This window comes from Ranitomeya imitator, chromosome 3, assembly GCF_032444005.1.
Source record: "Ranitomeya imitator isolate aRanImi1 chromosome 3, aRanImi1.pri, whole genome shotgun sequence".
Lineage (NCBI taxonomy): Eukaryota > Metazoa > Chordata > Amphibia > Anura > Dendrobatidae > Ranitomeya > Ranitomeya imitator.
Genome location: NC_091284.1, coordinates 249,487,120 through 249,506,739, shown reverse-complemented (window position 1 = coordinate 249,506,739; position 19,620 = coordinate 249,487,120). Strand labels below are relative to the sequence as shown.

General features: G+C 45.0%; 1 protein-coding gene across 1 annotated transcript; it reads left to right on the top strand.

Annotated features, from left to right (window-relative positions):
- Positions 1 to 442: 442 nt before the first annotated feature.
- On the top strand, positions 443 to 15,885 carry CYB561D1 (cytochrome b561 family member D1). The gene is made up of 4 exons (XM_069756346.1): positions 443 to 523; positions 4,201 to 4,366; positions 11,829 to 11,866; positions 14,670 to 15,885. Exons 2-4 carry the CDS (start codon positions 4,204 to 4,206, stop codon positions 15,219 to 15,221), a joined length of 753 nt encoding a protein of 250 aa, XP_069612447.1. The 5' UTR covers positions 443 to 523; positions 4,201 to 4,203; the 3' UTR covers positions 15,222 to 15,885.
- The last annotated feature ends 3,735 nt before the right edge of the window (positions 15,886 to 19,620 follow it).

Here is a 19,620-nt window from a genome sequence, read left to right as displayed (position 1 = left end):
GACGCATGCGTCGCAAAACGCAGCGTTTTTGCGTGCGTTTTGCCGCATTTTTGCGTGCGTTGTGCGCCGACGCAGCGGCGCACAACGCTAGTATGAACGTAGCCTTACATGGGCATATTTAGGGGCCATGGTACCGTAACAGGGTAGCCAGACCCCACAAGAACCAGAACGTGAATTGAGACGCTTGTTACCACAGCCTTATCACTAAGGGACCCTGAGGCAGGACATGATGGTGGCCAATGTGCACATAGTGCCACTTTTTATTAATGGCTAGACATGAGCTAACCTAAAAATATATATATGAAGCGGGCATGGTGCTTGGGCATTGAGAGGCGCACGGTGGCACTGGGACACAGCAGCTGACATGTTACATCAGGGGACCGCTGGGTGGCGCTGTGGTCGCCGGTACGTTATGTCTGAGTCTGACTGACACAGAAACCAGGAAACGTAACATCGAGGAAGTTGTGTCCGCGGAGCCTCCACATCCGGCTGCTCTGTGTCCCCGGGCCCGGCATCGTACGCGGTATGTCAGTGTGAGTGACCGAATGGCCATCTCTGTACACTGCCAGCACCGGCAGTCTGCACTCTGTTACCACCTGTGGTCCTCTGGCTGATGGCTCACTACAACTCCCAGCATGGCTGTAATCCCTGGTGATTATGGTGCCTATAATACCTTGCTTGTATGCCTATTCCCACACTACAGCACGCGCTTCATAAACACACCTATATATACATACATACTGTATATACACCTGTATATACACACACACCCACCTACCTGTACAGTTTGTGTGTACACACACACACACACACACACACACACACACACACACACACACACACACACACACACACACACACACACACGCACGCCCTGGGCAAGGACAGTATAGGGACCCCCTCTGTGTCTGTGATAGGACCTGCTTGCTGATTTGATGGTGGCCCCCTTACCTGCTGGGCGCCTTTGCAGCACACGTAGCACCAATAATATGTCTGCCCTGTCTGTGTATGAATTGTATACTTTCCATGAGTCTAGACTGCACATGTCAAACTCTGGTTTGAAAGGTGATTATATTTGTCCTTAAGCGCTGTCACCTCCCGGCGTCGCACCTTCAAATGTATCCTGGATGCTGATACAGTTGCAAGCAATGAAAGGGAGCCATCCACTCCTTCCGTCGTCACTCTCCCTCTGCGTCTGACATCTCCGCGCAATCACGTCACTATTTTGCGTCAGCTGTACAGAGCTTCAGAGCACTCGCTGCAGCGACCAGGGCAGCAGGGGAACCAGGATAGGAGGCTAATTCTTTTTCTTCATTATCATGTACGGAGGACTATGTGAGGACATTATACTGTAAGGTAATGCGGGGCCAATTATACTGTATAAAGGACTGTGCGGGGCCCATTATACTGTATGGAGGACTGTGTGGGGCCCATTATACTGTATGGAGGACTGTGCAGGGCCCATTATACTGTATGGAGGACTGTGCGGGGCCCATTATACTGTATGGAGGACTGTGCGGGGCCCATTATACTGTATGGAGGACTGTGCGGGGCCCATTATACTGTATGGAGGACTGGGCCGGGCCCATTATACTGTATGTAGGACTGGGCCGGGCCCTTTATACTGTATGTAGGACTGGGCCGGGCCCTTTATACTGTATGTAGGACTGGGCCGGGCCCTTTATACTGTATGGAGGACTGGGCCGGGCCCTTTATACTGTATGGAGGACTGGGCCGGGCCCTTTATACTGTATGGAGGACTGGGCCGGGCCCTTTATACTGTATGGAGGACTGGGCCGGGCCCTTTATACTGTATGGAGGACTGGGCCGGGCCCTTTATACTGTATGGAGGGCTACGAAGAGTTGAGGGGGTATACAATAGGGTCATTTCACCGTGCTTGTGAATAGGACCATAGAGGAATTCACTGTGGGGATATCCTAGTGTGTTTGGGGTCACCCTTGTGGACATGATACATTACCTGTAGTATTTATTAATTCAAAGTTTTTTATGCTTTGATATATATTTATATTATATTATTGAGCAATATACTTCTTACTGCTCTTAGATAGCATATGTTATTACAGTATGCCCCATTTGTGATTGTGTTTATTGTAGTCTAAGATCTATTTAATTAAAATGTACTTTGTTCGTGGAACACCCCCTTTAAAAATAAGTTCGTTCTATTTGATAAAGAAAAATGTCCTCAATTGTAGACATTTTTTTTTTTAATAAATATCAAGGTTGGCCCTCACCTTTGTCCAAGTTTTTAATTTTGGTCCTCTTTGTATTTGAGTTTGACATCCCTGCCCTAGACTATACATGCAGAAAAATAACAACCGGTGCATATTTCTGGGGCATATACAGTCTGTCCCAGTGTGTGTGAGCCTAGCCCAGCGTGTTCCCCGAAATTGTTCCTACCACACACTACAGGTTCCAAGTACCAGATGAACAGTAGATGAGACCAAAGTTCCTCAGTTCTGCAACAAGCTACTCATCACAACCTATAAATACAAGGGGAAATAATCACCCCAGCAATCTTCCGAATTGTGGCCCCATGGAAATATGGTCTGTGAATGATAGATCGGCAGCATTTATCACCTTTTAGGCTGGGGCGATACGGTGACTTTGGCCGTGACATAAGTCACATGGCTGAAGATTGGTGGTTATCGCCATTATATCACAGCACAATACAAGTGGATAGGGTTACATTGCTATCCTCAGGGTACAGGTCCACCACAAGAAAGTCACAGACATTTGCGTCGGGTTGGATATTTTGTGACTTGCCTGTCATGGTAGCCTTGGGGTCACAATGCGACCATATGCTCTTGTATTGCTCTGTGATGTGGCAGTGACACCCAGCGATCTTTGACCACAACACAGGTCACTCAGCCAAAGTCCCCGTGTAGCCCCAGCCTTATACTGACCTATCATTGTCATCAGTTGGTGGTTGGGATGTGGTGCTCAATAGGACCTCCACTGACTTGGTGGTTGGGATGTGGTGGTTGGGATGTGGTGCTCAATAGGACCTCCACTGACTTGGTGGTTGGGATGTGGTGCTCAGTAGGACCTCCACTGACTTGGTGGTTGGGATGTGGTGCTCAGTAGGACCTCCACTGACTTGGTGGTTGGGATGTGGTGCTCAGTAGGACCTCCACTGACTTGGTGGTTGGGATGTGGTGCTCAATAGGACCTCCACTGACTTGGTGGTTGGGATGTGGTGCTCAATAGGACCTTCACTGACTTGGTGGTTGGGATGTGGTGCTCAGTAGGACCTCCACTGACTTGGTGGTTGGGATGTGGTGCTCAGTAGGTCCTCCACCGACTTTATATTGATCACCTATCCTTGGGGCTCTGTCAGATGGCTGTATTAATCGGACCGCAATGTATGGACTGGATGGCGGCTGTCCTGACCCAAGCATGACTGCTTTATGTATTTCTATGCTGCTGTCATGCTCTGGCTGGGAGAGCCACGGCCAGTCCGAGCATTGCGGTCCAATCTCCGTCCGATTTAGAGGGCCGTCTGATTACGCCCTAAGAATACTTAATCAATATCTTTTTCCCGGACAGCCCCTTTAATGGCAGTGGTCGTTCTAGCACAACCCATAAAAATGCTTCCTACTCTGAATATCTTCTGCATTTAAGCCATTTAGCAACTCCCTGAAGTCATTAGTGAGTATAAAGCAGCAGAGAAAGCTGGAGAGTAACAGCTCTGAGCGCGGCTTCGTGTTCTCCAGTAACTTGTAAATGGCTTGCGGTAATTGCACAAGATATTTTCCATAAATTCAATGTCTAGAACACAGCAATCTTTTTATCTTGAATCCGTTTCTATACACCGCTGAAAGCTCACCAGGTATGTACTTATCCAGAGAAACAAAAAACCTCTCCCGCACGTACAAAGCATCTCCTAAATGCCGCAGATAAAGCTGCACGGCAAGCAGAAGCGAGAGGTGAAATCTTAGGATGTCATGGAATTTCCCACCAAATGATAAGGTGGTGCACCGTCCCTGTGGGAAGTTTCACAGGTAAGACCTTAGTGTGCCGCGACACCATAAAATGCCATATACAAGGTTTTCTGTTTTATTACTCGGGAGCAGCAAGTAGGTTATAGTTAATCTTTTACGCACATTATATACTGTAAATATAATCTACTGTGTGTGGAAATTGTCCGTGTTTTGAAAGGCTGTCTAAATGCTTTGTAGGCAATGCCGGACGTGTCGGCCCTTTATGCCCAACCTGGGGCAGAATCTCCACGGGTTCCAGATTACTGGCTCTACAAATGTCTGCGGAGGTTTAGCGGCTTTGTGGCACATGTTCTCACCCTTGGTTTCACCATCTTCTTAGTGATTCTTGCTCGGCCTGGAACTAGTGAGTACACGTAGCATTTAGATTCTAAGCTGTATATATTTTATAGTCATAATTTATACCATCCTGTCTTGTGTCCTTCTTTATATCATTCCAAGAATGTAAGGAATTAAGAATGTCAGGTTAAAAAGACAGGGGGAAGAATCAAGTATGATGTGTGCAAGATATTTGTCCAGACTTTTTGATCATCTAATCAGTGTTCTCGAACTAGCGCGCTTAAAATTCAGGGAAATATCTGGCATTTAAAGGCTGTTACCCTACAGAAATAGGAGCTGCTGGCTTTTAGTCATGGGTGGCATGCACAAGCAGTTCAATCGGTCATAGCATTGAGAGTGGCGGCTGTAAGCACACCCTTACACTTTGACAGTTGGTACTGCAGTGCACATCCAGATGTCAATCTGTACTTAAAGGCGTTGTCTACTACTAGGACAACCCCTTCTTGATTATTATTATTATTTATTGTTATAGCGCCATTTATTCCATGGCGCTTTACATGTGAGGAGGGGTATACATAATAAAAACAAGTACAATAATCTTAAACAATACAAGTCATAACTGGTACAGGAGGAGTGAGGACCCTGCCCGCGAAGGCTCACAATCTACAATCTACAAGGGATGGGTGAGAATACAGTAGGTGAGGATAGAGCTGGTCATGCAGCGGTTTGGTCGATCGGTGGTTACTGCAGGTTGTAGGCTTGTCGGAAGAGGTGGGTCTTCAGGTTCTTTTTTAAGGTTTCGATGGTAGGCGAGAGTCTGATGTGTTGTGGTAGAGAGTTCCAGAGTAGGGGTGGTGTGCGAGAGAAAACTTGTGAGGATCGGAGGTTGCGTGTAGGTAAGTACCGGGAGACGAGGTCACAGATGTATGGAGGAGACAGGTTGTGGATGGCTTTGTACGTCATGGTTAGGGTTTTGTACTGGAGTCTCTGGGCAATGGGGAGCCAGTGAAGGGATTGACAGAGGGGAGAGGTCGGGGAATAGCGGGGGGACAGGTGGATTAGTCGGGCAGCAGAGTTTAGAATAGATTGGAGGGGTGCAAGAGTGTTAGAGGGGAGGCCACAGAGCAGGAGGTTGCAGTAGTCAAGGCGAGAAATGATGAGGGCATGGACTAGGGTTTTTGCAGATTCTTGGTTGAAGAATGTACGGATTTGTGAAATATTTTTGAGTTGAAGTCGGCAGGAAGTGGAAAGGGCTTGGATATGTGGTTTGAAGGAGAGATCAGCGTCAAGGATTACCCCGAGGCAGCGAGCTTGTGGGACTGGGGAGAGTGGGCAGCCATGCACTGTAATGGATAGGTTCGTTGGGGGGGTCGCGTGAGATGGGGGAAAGATGATGAATTCTGTTTTGTCCATGTTAAGTTTGAGAAATCTAGCGGAGAAGAAGGATGAAATAGTGGACAGACATTGAGGGATTCTGGTTAGTAGAGAGGTGATATCTGGTCCAGAGATGTAGATCTGTGTGTCATCAGCATAGAGGTGATACTGAAAGCCATGAGATTCTATGAGCTGTCCCAGGCCAAAGGTGTAAATGGAGAAGAGCAGGGGTCCTAGAACTGAACCTTGCGGGACTCCGACAGATAGGGGGCGAGGTGAGGAGGTGGTGTGTGAGTGGGAGACGCTGATCTAAATGTTTGCCCCCCCTCCCAAAAAAAAAGCTTATACTCACCCCTTGTGCCCACATCATTCCAGCAGTGTCGGCACTCGTGGACCTGGGGCTCTTGTGCAGTTGTGGTGCCCCATCAATGCTGGCTTTATTTTCCCCACCTTAGTACGAGCCCTAGCTTCCTTTTCAGTTTGTCCGATGGCGGGGACAGTGACGCCATCGCTGATTGAGCGCCACGTGTCCTACAACCATGCGAGAGCCCAGACACCGTGAGTGCCGACACTGGGAGCCGAGTATAAGCTTTTTTTTTTTCTTATTTTACCAGGGCCAATTATCTAGATTAAGAAGGGGTTGTCCTAGTAGTGGACAACCCCTTCAAAGCTGCTGCTTACCATGTAGAAAAATATTTAGAATTGAGAGTCCTCGTTGGTTGATACCTTTTAATGGCTAACTGAAAAGATGGTAACAAATTGCAAGCTTTCGAGACTGCACAGATCTCTTCATCAGGCGAAGACTAAAACAAATCCTGAGGAATCACATATTTATGCACAACATAGTATAGAAAAAAAAAAAGAGGGGGAAAAAACCATGGATAAGCCAGGTGACATGAAGCAGAATTACCATGGGTGATAAACAGTTATGTCCATAAATATTGGGCCAATTCTTAGATAAGGATTGTTTTATTGTCCTGTGATTAGGGTCTCTGCTAGGGTTTCAGTTAGCCATTAAAAGGTATCAACCACTGAGGACTCTCAATTCTAAATATTTTTCTATCTACTGGCTAACACGGTACCAAGATATATTTCTTTCCTGCTCACCATGTACTAAAGGTACCTTCACACTGAACGATATCGCTAGCGATCCGTGACGTTGCAGCGTCCTGGCTAGCGATATCGTTGAGTTTGACAGGCAGCAGCGATCAGGATCCTGCTGTGACATCGTTGGTCGGAGCAGAAAGTCCAGAACTTTATTTCGTCGCTGGACTCCCGCAGACATCGCTGAATCGGCGTGTGTGACGCCGATTCAGCGATGTCTTCACTGGTAACCAGGGTAAACATTGGGTTACTAAGCGCAGAGCCGCGCTTAGTAACCCGATGTTTAGCCTGGTTACCAGCGTAAACGTAAAAAAAAAAAAACACTACATACTTACATTCCGGTGTCTGTCCCCCGGCGCTGTGCTTCTCTGCACTGTGTAAGTGCCGGCCGGAAAGCAGAGCACAGCGGTGACGTCACCACTGTGCTTTCCGGCTGGCGCTCACAGTCAGTGCAGAGAAGCACAGCGCCGGGGGACAGACACCGGAATGTATGTAGTGTTTTTTTTTTTTTACGTTTACGCTGGTAACCAGGCTAAACATTGGGTTACTAAGCGCGGCCCTGCGCTTAGTAACCCGATGTTTACCCTGGTTACCAGGGGACTTCGCATAGTTGGTCGCTGGAGAGCTGTCTGTGTAACAGCTCTCCAGCGACCACACAGCGACGCTGCAGCGATCGGGATCGTTGTCTAGATCGCTGCAGCGTCGCTAAATGTGACGGTACCTTTAGTTGTGTCTGTATCATCTCCGTACATGCACTCAAGACTGACAGCCGGTGTCTTTCGGGAGGCATAAGGGTCATCTTCTCATGGTAGTCACACGGCGGTCAATTAGCTTTGTAACGCTATTAACTAGCAGATTAATCCTATATCTCCAAGCTAATAACTGGGGACATGACAGGTGCCCTTCCAAGGGAACCTGTCACATTATCTGTGCCTTCTGAACCACAGGCACTATGAATCAGATCTGCCAACAGGCTCCCTTTACAGTAAGGTTCCTCCCTGGTAATTAGGATTGGAATTGCTGATCTATGCAGTTTCTGAACCTGTAAACTCAAAAGTGTGCGAATTCTGTGTAGCAACACACAGCAGCTGTTAGAGGAGTTATTAGGCAGGCGGCCAGATTTCTCGCTTCACGGAAAGACTGCACTGACAGATAATGAGCCTTAGAAAACAGTGCTGCCATTATTATGAGGAAATGTGGAAGAATTCAGATAGGAGATGATTACTTCTTATCTTAAATGAAGCCGACATTGATTATTTTTTCTTGTTTTATCTCAGAGATTAAAGAGTCACAATGCGATTAGTGGTGCAGTTCGGGTCAGAAGGCTTGAACGGGTAGTTTTTGCTGCATGTTTTGTAGTATATGGAGAAAAGTACAAAAATAATGAGTGATGGCCCATATTGTGGTTAGATACATTAGTGGATCATCACATGTGGAAAGACACATTAGCCCTACAGAGGCCAGAAGACTCCATACTTTAAAAAAAGGATTGAATATGGTAGGAAACTACTACTTTGTAAAGTAGGAAAGAAGTTGTTCAGGCATAAGTATCAGTTCTCACTGAGCCGAAATCCCGATCTGCGTACGCGCCGCTCAGCCCAATAATGTCGGCAGCAGTGCGGAATAATCAGTGATCAGTACAGGAAACACAGGAGGCTGGCGGTGAGGCTGGAGCAGAAGACCCTACTCCCTAGGCCCACCTCGATGCACAGATATATCATTACAAGGGAACCTTAGGGGCTAATTAAACATCAACCACTGATCGGATTCCTTCACCAGCGCCATTATGGCCATGCCTTTACTTTATAGTGCTAAATCCTGCTAAATCCTTAATTATGTATAAAATACACATGAAAATAAGAAGCTTTGTAATATCGCTTCTCAGAGTAATCTTCTTCTTTCTCCTCCTGGTCTGATCATTCATTTTCAGATTTCTCATTTCTTGGGTGAAATCTGTATTTAGTGAAGACAGATTGTTACATTCCTGACTCAGGAAATGACTGGTTCAGGAGAACTTGCAGCAGAATGGCTGTGTCTGCCTCTTGTTCCTTTCTCCATAGGATTTTAAAAGAACCAACTGTCATCGATCTAAATAATGGGAAAATCTGTCTCCTGATTAAAGATTGTACCCATTAATTGAGAATTCGTGCTCACTCCAGAGGCGAAAGAATCAGATTTCTCTGATAAGATGTATTACAAAGTTGCTTATTTCCGTGTGTACTACTGACTTATGCAATAGAGATTAGAATGGCTTATGTCTTTAATATGCAAATTGCCTCTCCAGAGAGGAAGAGGACTTGAACTCTATAGCGCCACCTGATGGAAACAGTAATCCTCCAAGTCACTTTAAGTAATTGGAGTGGTGGGACTGACAGTGATGGCTACCCCATTCCGGCTGCTAGATGTGTGCCTTATGTCTAGTTTTATGTACTCTCTCAGTTCTCAAGTATCATCTATCTGTAGCAGCAGAGACCCCATGACAAATTACAGGAAGTGCGGACAGGTGTTTGTCTTTGTTAGTCGCACCGCTTAAGGTGCTCTCGAACGTACTAGACTGCGTCTGGGTGCCTACCTCCAATAGGTGTATACAGTGGGTATGGAAAGTATTTAGACCCCTTTAAATTTTTCACTCTTTTTTTTTTTTTCATTGCAGCCATTTGGTAAATTCAAATTAGTTCATTTTTTTCTCATTAATGTACACTCTGCACCCCATCTTGGCTGAAAAAAACAGAAATGTAGAAATTTTTGCAAATTTATTAAAAAAGAAAAACTGAAATATCACATGGTCATAATTATTCAGACCCTTTGCTCAGTATTGAGTAGAAGCACCCTTTTGAGCTAGTACAGCCATGAGTCTTCTTGGGAATGATGCAACAAGTCTTTATCACCTGGATTTGGGGATCCTCTGCCATTCCTCCTTGCAGATCCTCGCCAGTTCCGTCAGGTTGGATGGTGAACATTGGTGAACAGCCATTTTCAGGTCTCTCCAGAGATGCTCAATTGGGTTTAGGTCAGGGCTCTGGCCGGGCCAGTAAAGAATGGTCACAGATTTGTTCTGAAGCCACTGCTTTGTTATTTTAGCTGTGTGCTTAGGGTCATTGCTTTGTTGGAAGATAAACCTGTTTTGTTGGAAGATAAACCTTTGGCCAAGTCTGAGGTCCAGAGCACTCTGGCAGAGGTTTTTATCCAGGATATCTCTGTGCTTGGCCGCATTCATGGTTCCTTCAATGACAACCAGTCGTCCTGTTCCTGCAGCTGAAAAACACCTCCATAGCATGATGCTGCCACCACCATGTTTCACTGTTGGGATTGTATTGGGCAGGTGATGAGCAGTGCCTGATTTTCTCCACACATACCGCTTAGAATTATCACCAAAAGGTCTATCTTCGTCTCATCAGACCTTAGAATCTTATTTCTCATAGTCTGGGAGTCCTTCATGTGTTTTTTTTTTTAGCAAACTCTGTGCACTGAGGAGAGGCTTCTGTTGTGCCACTCTGCCATAAAGGCCCCACTGGTGGAGGGCTGCAGAGATAGTTGACTTTCTCCATCTCCCTACTGCATCTCTAGAGCTCAGCCACAGTGATCTTGGGGTTCTTCTTTACCTCTCTCACCAAGGCTCTTCATTTAAGGGTTATGGAGGCCATTGTGCTCTTAGGAATCTTGAGTACTGCAGAAATTCTGTTGTAACCTTGGCCAGATCTGTGCCTTGCCACAATTGTCTCCAAGCCCCTTGGCCAGTTCCTTTGACCTCATGATTCTCATTTGGTCTGACATGCACTGTGAGCTGTGAGGTCTTATATAGACAGGTGCGTAACTTTCCAAATCAAGTCCTATCAGTTTAATTAAACACAGCTGGACTCCAATGAAGGAGTAGAACCATCTCAAGGAGGATCACAAGGAAAACGGATAGCATGTGACATATGAGTGTCTGAGCAAAGGGTCTGAATACTTATGACCATGTGATATTTCAGTTTTTCTTTTTTTTATAAATTTGGAAAAATTTCTACATTTCTGTTTTTTTTTAGGCAATATGAGGTGCAGTGTGTATATTAATGAGAAAAAATGAACCATTTTGAATTTGCCAAATGGCTGCAATGAAACAAAGAGTGAAAAATGTAAAGGGGTCTGAATACTTTCCGAACCCACTATGCACCCAAAAATGATGCCCTTCAGAGTGCACGTTCGCTCTGTCAGCGCCATTATAGTCTATGGCTATATAAGGTAAGGGCTCACTCAAACGAGTGTGTTATATGGATAGATGCTGTCTAAATAAGTGTACAGGTGAGCAGAGCTTGCGCCCATACTCTAGCAAAAAATGAGACATTTTGTCATCAGTGTGTTGGATTGGTGTGCCATCGGTGCTTGGGATCGGCGTGCCATCGGTGTTTGGGATCGGCGTGCCATCGGTGCTTGGGATCGGCGTGCCATCGGTGCTTGGGATCGGCGTGCCATCGGTGCTTGGGATCGACGTGCCATCGGTGTTTGGGATCGGCGTGCCATCGGTGTTTGGGATCGGCGTGCCATCGGTGTTTGGGATCGGCGTGCCATCGGTGTTTGGGATCGGCGTGCCATCGGTGTTTGGGATTGGCGTGCCATCGGTGTTTGGGATCGGCGTGCCATCGGTGTTTTTCCGGTATGGCAAAAAAGCATACGGATGTCATCTGTGTGCTGTACTTGTTTTACACAGACCCATAGACTTGCATTGGCCCCAGTCATCTGTTTTTAACGGTAAAAAATGGACATCTTTGTGTGGTTTACAAGTACACACTGTCCATGTAAAAACAAGGACATGTGCACAGCAGCATAGGTTATAATGGGTACGTGTGGTATCCATAAGAAAGGCAGATTGCACACATTCTGCAAACACGGACAAGTGAAGGCCACGTAGGCAGCTTGGTGGAGGCTAATTTTAGGAATCCTACTACTCAGCAGATAAGATTATAGAAATGTACAATTACTCTTCTTGCTCTATTATTTTTCCATATAAAAGAAGGCGCACAGGCAAATGCCCAATAACAGTTTCTTCCTTTTCCTTTTCTTACTCTACCCAGGTCTTTTCTCGTGGCATCCTGTGTTCATGGCTGCTGCTGTAAGTATCAATGTCACAAATTGTATATTTGGTTTTCTATATTTTTTTCTTTTCCCCTCTAATTTTATAAATGCTTTTCAGATGGGATACTACCACAAAGTAATAGAAAAAAAATCACTATTATGTTCTGTAATTTTTTTCGTGTAGTCGTCAGCCATTTCTTAGCGCTATCTGAGATCTGGTTGACACGCAGTGTGGTCGCCATTAAAGCTTCCTGCTTTTTTTTGTTACACAAAACAGGCGCAAAGTGAAGGTGTGCAGACATTTCGGATTATTATATATGTGTCTATGGTCCCTGTCCAGTGGTTTACACAATTTTATTTCTATTTGATTCTTTTAATTTTTTCTTTTGTACTTTTTCATTTCTTTTTTGACTTCAAGGACACGTTTAATCCAGTATTCATTTGTATGCAGATCCCATAATAGTGATGTGATGCGTGCCTAGAGATGAGCGGATCAGCCAAAATTCAAATTCACCTATTCGTACGAATTTTCCAGGGAAATTCGATTCTCAGACCAGTTGTTCTTTGCGGATTGAATGTTTCTTATTATGCTCTGGCATTTTTCCAAACCCCAGAGCATAATACGTGTAAGATGTTAAAAATAAAATAAATACCGTACTTCTACTCCCCTCACTGCTCAACTGTCAAGCTCCTCGACTCCTCACTGCCAGCCATCTTGTCCTCGCCACCTTTTCTGATCACTGCTGCTCATGCTGAAATCTCTGGGCCTCTCACGCTAGACAGGGACATCCAACGTTGTTGAGATCCTGGAGGGTTCATCACAAGCACGTGGAAGATCATGACGTGCACAGTGTCCTTATATACATGTGCGCAGAACCTTCCCGGACCTCATCAACGCTGAAAGTCCCAACTTAACGTGAGCGGCCCATAGATGTCAGCATGAGTGCCTGTGATAGGAAGATGCAGTGAGATCCTGATGGGTGACTGTGAGGAGCGGAGGGCCGGTAAGGTGACTATAAAGATTAAAGAAAATTCTAACCTTTTGATGGCCCTTTGTGGTTAAAAAAAATGCTATTTTGTTAAATCCGCCGGGAAGTGAATTACAAAAAAATCCACATTTTGGTAAATGCGAAATTCTGTAAAATGTTAGTAGAATTCTGTTTCTCTTGCATGTATTCGCTCATATTTACTGCTGACCTCTTTTACTAGTGATCTGCATACAGACGACTCAGATTCTGTCCTTTCAGCCTGCTCTTCCCTACAGGACAGTTGGATGCCGATGGTGTTCTCACAAAATCCGTGACAAAAGCTTGAGAGGCCAGTTGATGCTCTTATTTTATTCCATGACGGCATGGCTCAGTCATTTTGCAGAGCAGCCGAAAAACAAGCACCAGAGAATCCAATGAGTCGTGCCCCTTTGATAAAGACCATAAAAATTTTCACTAAATTAGCAGATTTAAAAAGAAAAAAAAACTTTTTGCATTCGGAGTGCACAGCAGTTGTGATGATTTCAGAAGGATCAGGCTGGCACCCTGCTTGCCCAGTCTCTGTATTGGCAGAGCGGTGCATTGCACGATCTGCCATTACCTACAAGCTGGTGAATGTTTTAGCTGCACAAGGCATCGAGTCAGAATATACATGTGGTGGTCGAGCAGAGGTTTCAACCTCTGGATTTGGTTCTATAAACATATGGATCAAATACATTAGTGTGATTGTCTCGTAATCAGGAAATGTCGGCACATCTTATACAAATTTACTCCAAATTACTGTATAAACCACTGAGAAAAATCCTAGTGAACAGAATGGATAAAGGTGACAGGAGTAGAGCACAAATTACTGTTACATCCGTGCGATGCAAAAGTTCATCTCTTAGTACACAGTCCGAACAGACTCACTGGTAAGGACCGGTAAAGGTTGGAGACGCCTGGTTTGGTCTGACATAGCTTGATTTATGCTGCCTCTTGCCAATAACAAGACTATAAGGTACAATAAACCACATATAACGCATGGATCCATCATTTGTTATATTAGGTTCTTGGTAGTGATGAGCGAGTGTACTCGTTGCTTGGGTGATCTCCGAGTATTTGTTAGTGTTCGGAGATTAAGTTTTCTTCGCCGCAGTTGAATGATTTACAGCTACTAGCCAGGCTGAGTACATGTGGAGGTTGTCTGGTTGCTAGGGAACCCCCACATGTACTCAGCCTGGCTAGTAGCTGTAAATCATTCAGCTGCCGCAATGAAAACTTAATCTCCGAACACTAACAAATACTCGGAGATCACCCGAGCAACGAGTACACTCGCTCATCACTAGTTCTTGGTGTAACCACACTCCAAGAGCAGAATTGGATACCGTGTACCCAAAATTGAGCATGATCTAATGTACTCCCATGAGTGAGATGTTTTATATATGTGGTATCTGCCTCATCATGTCACCTTACATTAAAGTCTTTTCATGAGAACAATAGTGTGGGCACTGGATTAGTGACGGGGGCCCACCTAATCTTTTTGACTGTAAAATGTTGCTCTTTGGGGTGTATTCCCGCCTGACTGTGGGTTTCCTGACCTGTAATTTGGGCTGCAATGCCCAGCCAACTACTTGTCTCTTGGACTGAACTAACAGCCTCATCTATTCCTATGAGATTGATAGTTTCGGTCCCGCGGCTGGGCCAGGTATTGCGGCCTTAACACAGACTGTAAAATAAGTGTGTAAATGAGGTTGGCTACAAAGAATAGTAAATTGTAGCAGTCGTTTGAATACCATTTATTGCACCTAATTGTTAGTATGCTGTACATTTATCCCCAATGTCCTGTGTAATTGTGTTTCCCATTCTTCTCTCCAGTATTGCTTATGTATGACAGAAGCTGTGCTGCTGTTGTCTCCGGAAACCTCGCCATTTTGCCCTCTTTCCCGCAAGTCCAAGACCCGTTTGCACTGGCTTATACAACTGTGTGTGCCGGTGTTTGCTGGAGTAGGTATAGCCTTTATTATATGGAGCAAGAACCGCAGTGAGCTCTCTCATCTGACCTCCTGGCACAGCCTTCTCGGGGGGCTCACCTTGATCACTACATGCTGCCAGGCGGTGTGTGGCCTGGCACTGCTCTTTCCACGCCTGGCGCGAGTCACTGCAGTATCGCGGCTCAAACTGTATCATGCCACTTGGGGTCTTTTAGTATACCTCCTTTCTACAGCCACAGTTCTCTTTGGATTGTGTTCTGACTGGTTTCAAGCACAGATCAAGGGACCTTTATGGTATATTTGCTTTGCCTTACCGCTGTATCCTGCACTGGTAATTATGAATCAAGTACTGGACATATATCTACCAAAGAAGAAGGCTCTAAGCAAGACCACAAGTATGCCCAAGGTCAAGCAACACAAGTTTCCTCTTATGTGAATGTAAGCCCCACATAGGATCTACTGGTCTTATTGCTTTATTGGGTTTTATTCTTACTCTTGTATTTTAAAGGTGTTGTCAACTACTGAATTACCCCTGCGTAATCCCTCCCGGGCCCCACTGAAAATCAAACCCAACTATAGTCTCTTCCCACAGTGGCGCCATACCAGCAATGTCAGTGCTGCTATTTCCAGTGGATCAGATGACATAGTGTCACGTGACTGCTGATAGGTTACATCCGTTACTATTTCATCCAAACAGATGTGCACTATTGATAATTTGCTGCCACTGATTGGCTGCAGCGGTAGAAACGACACTTGAACTATTGAGATTACCAGTGGCGACATTGCTGGATCGGCCCCACTTTGTGATGTTTGTATTGATTGTTTTTATTTACTGTGGGGCCCTTAGTGATTAAGCAGGGGTTATCTAGTAGAGGACAATCCCTTTTAAAGGGAGCCTGTCAACATTATTTCACACCCCAAACTATTTGCATGCACGTGTAGCTCTTGAAGACCAGTCCAACAATGCATTTACAAGGCTAAAGGCCCCTTCACATTAAGCGACACCGACAATGATCCGGATCGCTGCAGCGTCGCTGTTTGGTCGCTGGAGAGCTGTCACACAGACCGCTCTCCAGCGACCACCGATGCCGGTAACCAGGGTAAACATCGGGTAACTAAGCGCAGGGCCGCGCTTAGTAACCCGATGTTTACCCTGGTTACCATCCTAAAAGTAAAAAAAAACAAACAGTACATACTTACCTACAGCCGTCTGTCCTCCAGCGCTGTGCTCTGCACTCCTCCTGTACTGGCTGTGAGCACAGCGGCCGGAAAGCAGAGCGGTGACGTCACCGCTCTGCTTTCCGGCTGCCCGGCGCTCACAGCCAGAGCAGGAGGAGTGCAGAGGACAGACGGCTGTAGGTAAGTATGTACTGTTTTTTTTTTTTTTTACTTTTAGGATGGTAACCAGGGTAAACATCGGGTTACTAAGCGCGGCCCTGCGCTTAGTTACCCGATGTTTACCCTGGTTACCAGTGAAGACATCGCTGGATCGGTGTCACACACGCCGATCCAGCGATGTCAGCAGGAGTCCAGCGACGAAATAAAGTTCTGGACTTTATTCAGCGACCAACGATCTCCCAGCAGGGGCCTGATAGTTGGTCGCTGTCACACATAACGATTTCATTAACGATATCGTTGCTACGTCACAAAAAGCAACGATATCGTTAACAATATCGTTATGTGTGAAGGTACCTTAAGCCATTCCTTCCTTACTGAGAATTGATATGTAAATAAGGCTAAATAACTATTTGTAGATCTGAAGTCTCTGTCACTCCAGCTCTATTCTATGCCCAGCGCCACCTCCTTCTGCTTGACTGACAGCCTCTATGCCGTGTGACTTCAGGCAAAGGAGCCATTAATCAAGCAGCAGGAGGAGGCAGTGCTGGGGAATAGAGCTGGAGTGACAGAAGCTTCAGCACTACCATAGCCCTTCAGCCTCATATGTATAGCAATCGAAACATTGATTTCTCAGTAATGGAAGAACAGGCTGGCCGTGTAAAGGTATTGCTGGAGTTGTGTTTGAAAGGCTTACATGCGCTTATAAGGTTTGGGGGGTGAAATCTGCTGATTTCCTTCTAAGCTTTTGGTTTTACATTCCAGTACTGTAAATGTAGCTTTGTGATCAAGAAGATTGTCCTAATTGTATCTGTGCTTCGTATTCTATGTATGGATACGAGAAGTGCTGCTCTACCAGATTTTTTGTGTTTCTGACAACTGTATTTTGTGTGGTATTCATATTTGTTTGTTTGTTGTATCCTTGAGTCTAAAACATTGACTTTCTGACAATGTCTGCACTATCCTCAAGGGTTAATTCGTGCTACGAATGTGTACTTCTGTCTGTTACACGATGATGTGGTCACTGTGCTTCCGATGTCCAGCTTCTCCAGTAGCGAGAACATTAACGTTCTTACAAAGCATTCCATTTTAACATGATTTTTGGAGCTAAGTAGACTTTAATCTTTTTTTTCTCATGAACTTGATCACTTAAAAGCACTTATTACAGATCTTGACTACGGGTACAATCACGTCCATTGTGGGGCTTAATTGTGTATTGCACTCGCCACTAAGGCAATATGTCACTTGCACTGGCTATTCTAATAAAACGGATGACAAAAACTCAGACAAAATGGAAAATAATAGCGGAGCTTATGTAACTGTAGACCTATTGTATGAAGAGATTGCCATAGTGCAGATCACATTTGTTCCATTTCTGCCGCCCATTATCACAACTTGCCTTACTGTGAACATCGCACTTTCTGCAGGTGCTTTCTGTATCGGGTAAGTGCGGTTTGGGAGCACAATACATTTTTGTATACAAAGCTCAATAATGTGTCTTTTTAGCACAGCAGAGCTGAAATCCCCACTTCATTAGATGTGCACCATAGCAGGGGTAAGAGGAGAACCTTGTGTATGTGACACCAGGAATTATTTATCTTGGGCCTCTCCGTTTTCAGAGGCCTCTAAGGCCCATTTTTGCATAGCTGCAGGCCGCACTTTCCCAAACTGCTTTAATGAAAAATTGACAATTAGTTGTTTTGGGTTTTTTTTTACATCTTTAATGCTACAAAAATAAAATGGGCATAAGTGCATGACACGAAAAATCCTTCATGCTGTAAGAACCATGTGCAAATTAGCGTCCCTCCAGAAGGATGGAAAACTGTCTCAGTATTGCCATCTATTAGGAGCTATCTTATCCGTTAATATGTGACCCTTTAACTAACCTTACATATTGACTACTGATTAGTGATTAGTGAACATGCTGGGATAAGGTGTTATCAGAGCATGCTCTGGTTCTAACGGAGTGTCTTCTTAGTGCTCGAATAATATATTTGACAGCCGAAACACATGCATAGATTGCCCAACATCCGCAAAGACAGTCGGTTAGCACCCGAGCATGCTCGGATAACACCTCATCACTACTACCAATGATATTTCCCCAAATAATAGTCTCCTATAAAAGAAAAATCTCAGTTTTGTATTTTCCACGGTCATTTTGCAAGACTTGTTCCGGCTATGTTCACACATCATTTTTTTTTTCACCAATAGAAACTGAAAGTGCAAAAATCATAGCAAACAGGTTAGGCTACTTTCACACTAGCGTTAACTGCAATCCGTCACAATGCGTCGTTTTGCAGAAAAAACGCATCCTGCAAAAGTGCTTGCAGGATGCGTTTTTTCCCCATAGACTTGTATTGACGACGCATTGCCACACGTCGCATCCTTCGTGCGACGGATGCGTTGTGCTTTGGCGGACCGTCGGGAGCAAAAAACGCTACATGTAACGTTTTTTGCTCCTGACGGACCAGTTTTTCCGACCGCGCATGTGCGGCCGGAACTCCACCCCCACCTCCCCGCACCTCACAATGGGGCAGCGGATGCGCCGGAGAAATGCATCCGCTGCATCCATTGTGCAGTGCGTTAAACTCTAGCGTCGAAATCTCTGCCCGACGCATTGCGACGGGGAGATTCCGACGCTAGTGTGAAAGTAACCTTATTATTATTATACATGTACTAAAGACAAATCACATAAGTAATCCGCACCTTTGAAAAAAAAAAAGTTGCTGAATTTTTACTGCCAAGTGAGCAGGCGTGTGTGTGTGTGTGAGCATTGCCTGAAGGATCAGACATTACCTCCATTGTTTTTCTTTATCACTGATCCATAAGCCTGAATGGCTGATCACCTCGTGTGTAGAAGTTGATCAGAGTAGGACTTGCATTGAGCTTACCAGACAGACGCACAGATCTGTTAAACGCATATAATAATTAGTTACGTCTTGTCCGCTTTAATAACGGGCAGCACACGGTTGAGAAATACTTTTCTGTCCCTGTAGACTAGCGTCCTCCAATAGGTGGCACTAGACAGACTGGTTTCCTACCTACGAGAAGATCGCTAGTTTGGATACACGTTTTCCAAGGCCTAATTTGTAAGACTTCCCAGTAGTCTCTCCATGAAAAATAGTGTCTCCCCAGATGTAAAACCTGTGTCATTTCTGCTATAACCTAGTTTAATTAAAAATAAGAACTCAAGCCCGTATATTGAGCCACGTAAAGTGAGCACAGACCCCATAATTGTCTTACAACTGGGGTCATCGATGAACTCAATTAACTTTAATGGGGTCTCTTGGGGCTCCAGTCTATTTTATGGAAACTGTCTGAGACCCCTAATATATACGAACATGATATATATGTACATGAGCAGAGCCCTAGTCTACTATGTCGTTTTTACCGATTACCCTACAAAAATTGTGTACATTTTAAGTCTTACTGATATGATAAATAATGAATGTATCTTTTTATGTATGTAATGTATATTTTACCTTTTTATATTATTTCAT

What these genes read in the sequence shown, in the direction of transcription:
- CYB561D1 (XM_069756346.1), top strand. Translation starts at nt 4,204, where the DNA reads ATGCCGGACGTGTCGGCCCTTTATGCCCAACCTGGGGCAGAATCTCCA. An exon ending in TCTTGCTCGGCCTGGAACTA is followed by an intron (nt 4,367 to 11,828) that starts GTGAGTACACGT and finishes TACTCTACCCAG; the next exon opens with GTCTTTTCTCGTGGCATCCT. An exon ending in CTGTGTTCATGGCTGCTGCT is followed by an intron (nt 11,867 to 14,669) that starts GTAAGTATCAAT and finishes TCTTCTCTCCAG; the next exon opens with TATTGCTTATGTATGACAGA.